We start from the raw sequence: 13,017 nt of genomic DNA on the forward strand, positions 1-13,017 counted from the left end.
CACGGATGATCCCTGGAATGGTAAGTCTAACATACAAGGAACGGCTGAGGATCCTGGGATTGTATTCATTGGAGTTTAGAAGATTAAGGGGAGATCTAATAGAAATTTACAAGATAATACATGGCTTGGAGAGGGTGGATGCTAAGAAATTGTTTCCGTTAGGCGAAGAGACTAGGACCCATGGACACAGCCTTAGAATTAGAGGGGGTAAATTCAGAACAGAAATGCGGAGACATTTCTTCAGCCAGAGAGTGGTGGGCCTGTGGAGTTCATTGCCACAGAGTGCAGTGGAGGCTGGGACGCTAAATGTCTTCAAGGCAGAAATTGATAAATTCTTGATGTCACAAGGAATTAAGGGCTACGGGGAGAATGCGGGTAAGTGGAGTTGAAATGCTCATCAGCCATAATTGAATGGCGGAGTGGACTCGATGGGCCGAATGGCCTTACTTCCGCTCCTATGTCTTATGGTCTTATGGTCTTAATTCCCAAATCAACACCCACCACAGAGCTCAAAATGGACAGCACCTTAATATCTGCCTTGTCCTATCAAGTGAAAATTATTAAACACAAACAGGAGGAAGCCTGTGGAATAATAGAGTAATTCTGATGAAAGATAACATAATATAACAACACTAGCATGTCAAACGCTGCCCACATGTCCTCTACAGAAAAAGGAGGACAAATCCAAATCAGCCAATTACCGCCGCATCAGTCTATTTTTGATCATCAGTAAAGTGATGAAAGGTATCATTAACAGTGCTGTCAATCAGCACCTCCACAGCAATAATCTGCTCAGTGATGCTGAGTTTGGGTTCCACCAGGGCCACACGGCTCCTGACCTAGTTACTCCCTTGCATCAAACATGGACAAAAGAGATGAATTCCAGAGGTGAAGTGAAAGTGACAATCCTTGACATCAAGGCCACATTTGACAGAGTGTGGCATCAAGGAGCCCGAACGAAACTGCAGTGAAAGGGATTCAGCAGGCAAACTCTCTTTTGGTTTGGAGCCATACCGGACACTTAGGAGGATGATTGTGGTTATTGGAGTCAGTCACTTCAGTTCCAGGACATCTCTGCAGGAGTTCCTCTGGGTAGTGTCCTAGGACTAACCATCTGAATAGGAAGGGTTTGAAGGGATATAGGCCGGGTGCTGGCAAGTGGGACTAGATTAGGTTGGAGTATCTGGTCAGCATGGACGGGTTGGACCGAAGGGTCTGTTTCCATGCTGTACATCTCTATGACTCTATCTTCAGCTGCTTCATCAATGATCTTCCTTCCATTATAAAGTCAGAAGTGGGATGTTCGCCGATGATTGTGCAATGCTCAGCACCATTCGCGATTCATCAAATACTGAAGCAGCCCATGTTTAAATGCAATAATATCCAGGCATAGGCTGAAAAGTGGTAAGTAACATTCGCACCACTCAAATGTCAGGCAATGACCATGTCCAAAAAGAGGCAATCAAACCATTGCCCCTTGAAATTCAATGGTGTTCCCATCACTGAATCCCCACTATCAACATCCTGAGGATTATCATTAACCAGAAACTCAACTGGACTTGCCACATAAATATAGTGGCTACAACAGCAGGTCAGAGACTAGGAATACTGCAGTGAGTAACCCACCTCCTGACTCCCCACAGCATGTCCATCATCCAAAAAGCACAATTCAGAAGTGTGATGGAATACTCCCAATTTTCCTGGTTGGGTGCAGTTCCAACAACACTCAAGGCATCCAGGATAAACCAACCTGCTTGACTAGCACCACATCTAGGTTTTAGGTTTGGAGGCAGGTGAGCACTTTGGTGAGAGTGACCACAGCTCGGTTATGTTTATTTTAACGATGGAAAGAGATAGCTATATAACGCAGGGCAAGAGTTATTGCAGGGGGAAAGGCAATTTTGATGCGTTAGGCAAAATTTAGGATGGGGAAGGAAACTGCAGGGGATGGACACAATTGAAATGTGGGACTTATTCAAGGAACAGCTACTGCATGTCCTTGATAAGTATGTACCTGTCAGGCAGAGAGGAAATGGTTGAGAGAGGGAGCCATGGTTTACTAAAGAAGTTGAGTCTCTTGTCAAGAAGAATAAGCAGGCTTATGTTAGGATGAGATGTGAAGGCTCAGTTAGGGCTCATGAGAGTTATGTTAGCCAGGAAAGACCTAAAGAGAGAGCCAAAAAAAGCCAGGAGGGGACGTGAGAAGTTGTTGGAAGGTAGGATCAAGGAAAACCCTAAAGCTTTCTATCAGTATATCAGGAATAAAAGAATGACTAGAGTCAGATTAGGGCCAATCAAGGATGGGAGTGGGAAGTTGTGCATGGATTCCGAGGAGACGGGGAAGCACTACATGAATATTTTTCATCAGTATTCACACTGGAAAAAAAACAATGTTGTTGAGGAGAATATTGAGATACTGGCTACTAGACTAGACGGGATTAAGGTTCACAAGGAGGAGGTGTTAATAATTCTGGAAAGTGTAAAAATTGATAAGTCCCCTGAGCCAAATGGGATTTATCCTAGGATTCTCTGGGAAGCCAGGGAGGAGATTGCAGAACCTTTGCTTTGATCTTTGTGTCATTATTGTCTCCAGGAATAGTGCCAGAAGACTGGAGGGTAGCAAATGTTGTCCCCTTGTTCAAGAAGGGGAGTAGAGACAATCCTGGTAATTATAGACCAGTGAGCCTTACTTCGGATGTGGGTGACGTGTTGGTAAAGGTTATAAGAGATGGGATTTATAATCATCTAGAAAGGAATAAATTGATTAGGAATTGTCAACACGGTTTTGTGATCCTTGTATAGCACCTTCCAAGCCCATGATCACTACAGTCTAGAAGGACATGGACAGCAGATACAATCCTGGAACTTCCCCTGCAAGCCACTTACCATCCTGACTTGGAAATACATCACCATTCCTTCACTGTCACTGAGTCATAATCCAGGAATTCCCTCCCTAAGGGTATTGTGGGGTCTACCTACACTACATGTTCAAGAAAACAGCTCACCATCACTTTCTCAAAGGCAACTAGGGACAGGCAATAATGCTGGCCAGCCAGTGACACCCAAGTCCCTTGAGTGAATTCTTAAAAAGGTAAAATGTGGAAGAAAGAAGAACTTAAAATAATATTGTTTGAGTTAAACAACCAGCTAACTATATTACTGGCATAAAATTGAGACCAGGAGGAGCAGCTTTTTAATGCATTTTAGTACATTTTAATGCATTTGAAATATGACATTCAAAACTAATGAAGTACTTTTGAATTAATAGCCACTGTAGTAATGTAAGGAACTAAATGCATTTGGCCACATTTGTCTGGAAGACTATGCTCCCATAAATTTTCTAACAAGTAAATTCCTTACATATCCGAACATACAATATAGTCGTGTCCAAATTCTAATGTAATGCATGCAAAACAATTTTTGTTTACTAATGAAAGTCAATTGGAAGTTCCTTCTACATAATTTGGAATTAATTTTATTGATACATTACTTCATCACCACAAAAACAATAGGTGCTAAATTCCTTAATTGTAAAGAGTATTAATTATGTCCAAAGATGTGCAGGTTAGGTGGACCGGCAATGATAAATTGCCCCGTATTGTCCTGGGATGTGCAGGCTAAGTAGATTAGCAATGAGAAGTGCAGAGTTACAGGGTTAGGGTAGGGAGTGGGTCTGGAACAGATGCCCTTTGGAGGGGCAGTGTGGACCCGATGGGGCAGTGTGGACCCGATGGGATTGTAACTAAGAAAATTGTTCAGTCTCAGATCAGATGGGTAAATTTATGTTATAATCTAACTTGGGAACTGTAACTTCATTCTTAAAGTCATCAAAATGAAAAATCCAGGAGATTTACTAATAGAAACAAGCGACAAGATTCTATGGATTTAAACAACAATAAACTTCACCATACAAGGTTAGAACAGTAATACAATCTACCATTTGTGTACAAATTATTTCCAATACAAAACTAACATGTAGCAAGTACAGATAAGAGGCTGTGATCAAACACCTCAAGGTGCACATCAACAGCAAATGTGATCAAAAAAGATTCCACAGATTCCTCTTCAATTGCTCCATACACTAACAACATGGTAGGTTATCCAACCTCATTAATTTCACAAAGGATCACAATTCTTCACTTCTGCTCATGTGACATCAAACTTTCATCTCAAGAAATTCATTCACTGGTTTCCTCAATGCCCAGACTCTTCATGGTTGGCCACTTCTTTTCTGACTGACCACTACTTTCCTGGTCTACATTCTCCTGGACTCTGTAACCGCACTCCAGTATTCATTCACATCCATTGTTCCAGCTCTTCACCGACAGAGTTTGTGTTTCTTCTTATCCGCCAGCCCCCACTAGCTCCAAGCTTGCTTAATTTCAAGAAAATACTACTTGTGAGCTTTTCAACTCACAGGCTCTCCGATGGACTGCTTTTAAGTTTCTTCCAAGCCCCTTATGACTTCAACAAATACAGAGCCCCACAATCTTTCCACTTTCTTAGCTCCCCGAGAGTTTTAAGTCATGCTACCCACACTTAGCTGTCTACTATTTCCCTAAAACTTCTTCCTGAGTTCTGACAGTGTAGAGCAATCAAACTGCACTCAACTCCTCGTTGAAGCCCCTAAGCTATTTTTGTGCAGTTTAGCTTTCCTCGCAGTTGCACAGTTAACTATATCACACCCAGAACAGAGTCTGCATCTCTCTCTCTCTCTCTTTCTCGCTCTCTGTCATCCTCTTTCTGATTTACAGTCATAGAGTCATGGAGATGTACAGCACGAAAACAGACCTTTCGGTCCAATTCGTACATTCCGACCAACTTACTGTTCTGCTACCTTTGAACCTTCAGTGATACCTCAAACCTGTTACCTGACATGTGTCAACGTCAGTGACACCTCAAACAATCTCAAGTGGCCTTTCACAAACCTTGCAATAAACTCTTCCTCAATTGCTAGGCAAAATTAACTAATAATTTGGAACGAGAGTTGGACTGTTTCATAAATCTTATCAGTCACAGATTGCTGGATTGCTCAGCACTACAAAAACTGGCACAAATTGAGGATATTATAATATCCCAGAAAATAATAGCTGAAAATGGGTTTGACAGGGTGGATACAGAGAAAATATTTCCACTTGGAAAAGAAATCAAAACAAGAGGTTTTAAGTATAAGGGAATACCAATTAAATGGGGAAGGAGGAAAAAAGGTCTTTTTTTCTGGAGTTATTAAAATATAGAACTCACTACCCCAGGAAAGGGTGAAGGTAACTATTTTAGATTATTTTAAAAAGGAAAATATTCAAGTACATGCCAGATAGGAAGATAACTGAAAGGCCAATTGAAGTAGATGGAATGGGAGGAGATACATTAGGTATAAACATAAGTACAGATATCTTGGATGGAATAGTCCATTTGTATACCAAAAAAGTGATCTATCTAATGGGACTATTTTAAAAAAGTGAAGAATTCTTCAGTATCCCTTAGCCAACATTTCTCCCTCAGTTATGCCACTAAAAAAGCAATTTACAGCATGCCCGCCAGTTGAAAACAAGATGAATAAATCACAAAGATCACCCACCCGTCTCATTTCTCAGATAGTAATGAGGCCACCTACAGGGAGAATCTGAAGCTTTTCAGCAGACAAACTGGAGCTAAAGGCTATCGTTCTCTAGCAGCACGAGCTGAGGCAAGGCCACCCTATTCCTTTTTTTTATTGTAAATTGTTTAAAGTTGCTGTGAAGGTTTTTGCGGCTAAAGTTGGTGAGGTGTTGTTGGCAAAGCTCATTCTGTCACATGGTGGCTGAAATGGTTATAATCTTCAGAAATGCTGAGTCCACAGGGCGAGGTAACTGCTGTTAATGGAAGCGAAGCTTCAAAATCCTTCCTGCTTTGTCCAGCTGCACACAATAAAAATGGTATTCTCATTCTCTTACATTCGGGGGTGGGGGCAGGAGGGAGTGGCTGGGCCCACTGCATTGTCAGGTTGTTGAGTGACACAGCTTACTCCAAAAAATAGACCTTGAATCTCTCTTGGATGTGCTCAGTAGTGACTCCTCAGGGTCATCCAAGCAATTGAATCTCCGCCTCAGGAGACCAGTTGGCTTAATGGTCTTGTAAGTCATAGCTCACACAGCGTGGAAACAGACCCTTTGGTCCAACCAGTCCACGCCGAACTAAACTAGTCCCACCTCCCTGCACTTGGTCCAAATCCCTTCAAACCTTTCCTATTCATGTATTTATTTTAAGCATTGTAATTGAACCAACATCCACCACTTCTTCAGGAAGTTCATTCCATGTGCGAATCATCCTCTGTGTAAAAAATGTGCTCCTCACGTCTTTTTTTTAATCTCTCCTCTTACCTAAAAAATACACCCCCTGGACTGGAAATCCCCCATTCTAGAGAAGCGGCAACTACCATTAACTTTATAGGTTAAGTGGCATCATTCATTCCCTCCCAGAAATGAAGTTCATACTTCATATACAGGTAGACTGGAATAGGATTAAATCATTCAATATCTATCGACATGATAGCATACGTCAAAGGTTTAGCTATTTGTACAGGCCATTTGAACCAGACACAGCATTTGTTTCTTTGACTGATAACCTTCTCTTCATGTGTGAATGATTACAGTTGTCTTGAGGAAAACATTTTTCACCAAGAGGGTGGCAGGAATCTCGAATGCATGTTCTGGGAGGGTTGTGGAGGCTGGAATCTTCACAATCTTTAAAAACTACTTGGATGAGCACTTGAAGTGTCATAGGTGCTAGAAAGTGGAATTAGTGTAGACAGGTCAGCGCAGACTCGATAGGCCAAAGAGTCTCTTCTGCACTGTATAACCCTTTAGAGACCATTCATTGTACTTTAGATGATGGTATACAGGAACAGTAATAATCAGATTCACTTAATTCAAATCAATACAATTCATGTCCATATGGTAATACAAAAAGTTATTTTTCTGAACATAACAGGATAATTTTGCCTCATTAAAAAAAATTAACAATCGTCTTCCATTCTCTTTCCCAATCTGGCCCAAACCTTGCTGTCATGTTTTCCTGTGTAGGTTAGGTGCATTAGTCGGGGGTAAACATAGGATAATAGGGTTGGGGAATGGGTTTGGTGGTTACTTTTCGGAAGGTCGGTGTGGACTTGTAGGGCCGAAGGGCCTGTTTCCACACTGTAGAGACTCTAAGATTCAAAATGTACCTCACACCAGGAGGTGAAACTGATTTTGAGTGGTCACGGAGAACAGGCAATAACGCATCAACATCCCATTTTACACTCCACCTTACCATCCAGGCTGTTGATGTGCATTTTTAGATTTTTCAAACCCATTAAAGATTTGTTTCATGCACGTTGTTCTTTAAAATTAATGAAAAATTTGCACAAGAAAATAAAAGAAATGACACACACACACCTTTGGTAGTACATGTTTTATATTTCTGAGGTCATTACTGAAAGCCTGAGGGAACCTAACTCACCCATCTTGTTACCATGTGTCACAATCTGTCCATCCTCAGTAAAGTGACAAGTGTTCTAAGCGACCTTTCTCCTCTCCTTCTCGAAAAACTGTTGGATTTTGCTAATCACCTCTGGGATGATGCACATCATGTACTGGCTAATGTTTCTAACAAGAGAGTTCATACGTGACTCATTCTCATATCTGGCTTGGCCACCTCAGTTAATTTCATTGAGCAATATACACATTGGGGAAAAAGGGTGAGTATTACAACAAATTAATTACAGTGGTCCTTAAACTGTGGCAACAGACATATTTTGCACAAGCAGCAAATGGCCCACAACACCTGAGGTGTTTTGCTTAAGGTGCAAATGTGTAGTTCAGAAATTTGCATTTTGACAACCACAGTTTCAGATTTGCAGACAAATCATTATTGACAGTACCTTGCTTCAAGAATAAATGCTTGCTAACAAATCTCTACTTATAGAGTAGATAGAGCAACACTGCACAGGAATAGGCCCTTCCGTCTGTTTTCTGTGCTGTCCATGATGCCATTCTAAAGTAATCTCATCTGTCTGCATGTGATATCTCTCCATTCCCTGCCTGCTCACGTGTCTGTCTAAATGCCTTTTAAATACTGTTGTCATATCCCTTCTACCACCTCCCTAACAGCACAATCCAGGCACACTCTGTGTAAAAAACTTGCACATCTCCTTTAAACTTTCCTTCTCTCACCTTAAAACCATGTCCCTCTAGTATTTGACAGTTTCACTCAGGAAAAAAAAAATCACTTGACTATCCAACCTGTCCATGCCTCTCATAATTTCATGTACTATCATGTCATCCCTCAGCTTCCAATGCACTAGTGCAAACAATCCAAATTTGTTCAAGCTCTCCTTACAACTAATATCCTACGCCTAGTAAACTTCTTTTGCATCCTCTCAAAAGCCTTCACATCCTTCCCACAGTGTGGAAACCAGAACTGCACATAATATCCCAAATGAGGCCTAACTAAAGTTTTATACAGCTGCAACATGACTTGGCAACTTTCATACTCAATGCCCCAACTGATGAAAGCAAGCATGCCATACGCCCTCCTTACCACATTATCCACTTGTGTTACACTTTCAGGGAGTAATGCACATGCACCCCAAGATCGCTCTGTATGTCGATGCTCCCAAGAACGCTGCCATTTACTGTATACATTCCTCTTGCATTTGACCCCCCAAAATATATTTTTTGAACAATAAAATGGTCCTTCCCAGAAGCATTATAAAACAAGTATAATACCAACTCACAGAAGAAGGTATTAGACTTGATGACCGAAAGCTTGGTCATAGAGATGGGGTTAAGGAGTGCCTTAAAGGAGGAAAGTGAGATGGAAAGGTGGAAAGGAACAGGAAGGAAATTCCAGGGTTTAGGGCAGAGGCAAGTCTACATAGCCATGATGGTGAAATGATTAAAATCTGTGAAGCTTAAGAAGACAGAATTAAATGAGCACAACTACAGTATGGTGTGAATAAGTCAACATTTAGCAATATGCACAAGAAAGACATTTCTCAAAAAAAAATACTGTACTGGCCTACATTAAGTCATTCATAGTTGATTACTGATCACTTGTTAAACAACAAACAACCGTTTGTCAATGATTTACACACCTGCTGTACTATTGGTACTTTACCTTTGTTAGAAGGTAAATGGATGGAAACTAACATTTCAGGAGCCACTTAGAAAAAAAAACTGGTAGCATGTGGGTGCATGTATTTTGCAGGAAGCATTAATCAACTGTTGCCAGTCCGCAAGACTTTTTTGTTTGCGAATGCACAATGGTATCAATCAGCAAGATACACTTAGCTTTGTGAATGCACAGAATCTTCATTCGGTTGAAGAGAACATCAATACATCAATTCAAACAAATAGTGAAAATCCCAAAATGTGACCTGCTCAGCGTTCAGCTGCAACACAGTTGAAAATATCCCTCAATCTATATCATTAACATGAATCAGATGTCTGCTCCCATTACGTATTAGTGGGCACCAAACAGCAGGCAGGATAGAGGCTACATGTGTTTCTATTCAGGCAGTTATAATAATGAATTATATCTGAAAGGTTTACATTCCTTTTTGTTAAAGAAAGGTGCCTTTGCCTTCCTGTTTGAATGAACTTTATGCACAACTACTGAATTATATGCACACTGTTGAATGACATTGCAACCACCATAATCATTTGGAATTGAGGTAATGTAATTAATATTAATTAAATACAATAATTAAAACAGATTCAGGTAACTGCAGGAGAGCTGATAATGTATTGGTATTGTCGCTGGACTAGTAATCCAGAAACCCTGGCTAATATCTAGGGGACATGGGTTTCAAAGCCATGATAGCAGATGGTGAAATCTGAATTAAAACAATAACTTTGGAATTAAAAGCTACTCTAATGGTGACCATGAAATATTAGTTGCCACATGTCAGTAAATCTGGATGTCATCCAGTTTCTTACCGTATAAGGACACAGGCTGCTTCAGTATCTGAGGAGTCGCGAATGGATGTGAACATTGTCTAGTCATCAGCAAACATCCCACATCTGACTTTATATAGAGGGAAAGTCATTGATAATGAACTCCTGCAGTTATGCCCTGGGCTAGAAAGTGACCTGGTCTGCCCATATAAACACAGTGTTTGCAAGTGCAGGACAAGAGGCTGAGAATTCCACAGTGAGTAACTCACTTCCTGACTGCTCAAAGCCTGTCCACTAATCGACAAGGTACAAGTCAGGATTGTGATGGAATATTCTCCACTTGCTTGGGGGAGTGCGGTTCCAATCAAACTCAAGAAGGTCATCATTATCCAGGACAAATCCAACCCAATCTAATACCTTCAACAGTGTCTTGCTCCACCACTAATGCACAGTGACAGCCATCTACGATCCAGAAGGTGTACGGCAAGAACTCATCAGGATCCTTAAACAGTACCTGCCAAATCCATGCCCAGCACACATAAAAGGTCAACCATAGCCAACACTTAGGAAAACCACCAACTGCAAGTACCACTCAAAGTCATACACTATCCTGACTTAGAATAATATTGTCATTTATTTAGTCAGTGGGTCAAAACCCTGGAACTCCATCCCTAACATCACCGTGGGTGTTTCTGCACCCCAATGACTGCAGAATTCAAGAAGATAACTCTTGTTAGGGCATTTAGCAATAGGCATCAAAAACTGGCTGAGCAGGCATTCCTGATGAAGGACTTATGCCCAAAATGTCGACTCTCCTATTCCTCGGATGCTGCCTGACTGGCTGTGCTTTTCCAGTACCACACTCTTAATCAGAGATGTCCACCTCCAAAGAATGAATTTTAAAAACCTGAAAATAATTAAGCTTCAACTTTTACAGTTAGGAATTACACCAGGAGGCAAATTTTCCCTCTTACTCTATACTCCACCCCAACATAGCATAACCAGCATGTTGAGCAAATATATCCAAGTTAGTTTGATCTATTCTCAATAGCTTGAAATTCCAGTTTATAATTTTTGTAGTAGTCCCTTAGTCCTCCATTCAAAATGGTTTAATGGCCCAAAGGGATAATAATATTCACATTTTTTTGTGTGGGGGCTAAGATGTTTGGACCACTTACAAACCATGTTGACAGTAATTTTCATAAGAACCAGAATCGCTCTGCAAAATTTCATGTGAAATAATTATTTTCCTCTGTTGCCTCTTTGATGAACAGTCAGTATCTTTTAAAACAAGCTCCTCCCATCCCCAATGTGTCCAGTAAAGATACAGTGACCAAGTCGAAGGGTCACTCAATGCAGCGACGTCCAGTGCGTTTCCACGTCGGCTGTGTTTTTTTTCCCCAGATCTATGCGAAGAATATGATCCTTTTAACAAGGAAACACACATTCCAGTTCACCTGAAACGTGCTGACACATTCCTGAATGAATGAATGAATATCTTTTTTGACTTTGGAAATGTCCTCACCCCCAATGGAGACAAAGCAATCTCCATGACAACTGCAGCCTGGTCACATTTTGGCACTTAAAGAGTGTGAAACGTGCTGGCGCTATTCTGATGGAGCTGCTTAATTAAACATTAAATAACAACCTACAATTCTTTAAAACCTGGAAGTAGCTGAGCCTACAATAATGCAGAAAGCTCCCCCCCCCCCCCATGACGTGACTCAAAAGAAGAAGACATTTTTGTTAGATTCAAAAAAACATCTCATCATGGCTACATCTGTGCAATGCAACATCACTGCAAGCTGCGGTGGAGAGGTGGGGGTGGGGGGAGTTCTTATGGACGTTAGAAAGGTTCAATGTAAAAGTCGAAGGGTAGCCAGATGAGCTATTGAATGCCTTTATTGATTTGCATTTAACCTGGGAGTGGGGGGGTGGGGGGTGCAATCTAAAGATGCAGAGGCCTGTTCAATAAAAAACAGGTCTGTTTTCATTTATAAGCCAGAAAATAAAAGGCTGGAAAAGTCAAAGGAGGAAAAAAAAATGGTGTTCGTGTGATTGAAAAATGCAGGTCGCTCCGGGCAGACGGCAGGGCAGGTGACAGAGAGAAACCGCGCCGGCTCCCCGCTCAAATCCCCATCCCCTTGACCACTGCTGTCATCCCACAACATCGGCCCAACGACCAGGATGCCTCCGGGAAGATGCGATTAAACAAAACCCAGACGGGGGCAGCGCCGAGCCAGCAATGAGCTGACAAAGATGCGTTAACACATGCCCCTTTAGCATAGCACACCCCACAACGTTTTAGCCGGAATGATCGAGGCAAAACAGTAAAATGGCAAAAGAAAATGCTGCGCGACTGAATCTGGGATTCATTCATTCCTCCTGCCAACATCCAGCCTTCCCCTTTCACGCGGTCTGAACTGATTTGGGATTATGTACCTGGTTCGTGCTTCCCGGGGTTGTCCGTCAGCTCAATGGCCAGCAGCTCCCGCTCCTCGAAGCTCTTGCCCACCGTGTAGATGCGGCTGATGCTCGGGCACTGCAGCCAGACGCCCACCAGCGCTTCGCGCAGCTCCGGGTACCGGTGGTACTCGAAAGGGATCCCGTCGGAAGGTGCCCGAAGTGGGTCGGCGGACCCCGCTGCTCTGGCCCAGGCTGTCGCTCTCCACAGAGCCCAGCAGGTCAGGACAAACCGACACAGGCTCATGTCCGAAGCAGGGGCACCAGCAGCGAGAAACCGAGCGGGAGGGTCAAGGTGTTAAACAAAAAAAAAAGCAGCGAGGCTACAGGCAGCTCTGCCCGAGCAGCAGAGATCTGGTGACAAGCCGGCACAGGGAGGAGGAGTTTACTGACTCAAACCCATCTCACTCACACACACACACACACACTCTCTTTAAAAGGGCATCGACAAAGGGAAAGGAGATCATTCTGAATGCAAACTTCTTTTCACATTCATTCGCTGGTCGTGTACTGACTGCACGATCTGCAGTTATATAGGTCGAAACGTGTGGTGCTGGAAAAGCACAGCAGGTCAGGCAGCATCCCGAGGGCTTCATCAAGAGTGCAGGGATGAGGGGATAATATATGTAGATCAGAC

At 42.2% G+C, this 13,017-nt stretch overlaps 1 protein-coding gene across 1 annotated transcript in view; it reads right to left on the reverse strand.

Annotated features, from left to right (window-relative positions):
- cpe (carboxypeptidase E) overlaps positions 1-12,731 on the reverse strand; it is a 110,478-nt gene extending 97,747 nt beyond the window's left edge. The window contains exon 1 of the mRNA XM_043698482.2: positions 12,360-12,731. Coding sequence (XP_043554417.1) covers positions 12,360-12,627 — 268 coding nt within the window. The 5' untranslated portion in view covers positions 12,628-12,731. The remainder of the gene's footprint in view (positions 1-12,359) is intronic.
- Positions 12,732-13,017: the final 286 nt, after the last annotated feature.

This window comes from Chiloscyllium plagiosum, unplaced genomic scaffold (genome assembly GCF_037043375.1).
Source record: "Chiloscyllium plagiosum isolate Xiang-an unplaced genomic scaffold, Cpla_swu_hap1 HiC_scaffold_1, whole genome shotgun sequence".
NCBI lineage: Eukaryota > Metazoa > Chordata > Chondrichthyes > Orectolobiformes > Hemiscylliidae > Chiloscyllium > Chiloscyllium plagiosum.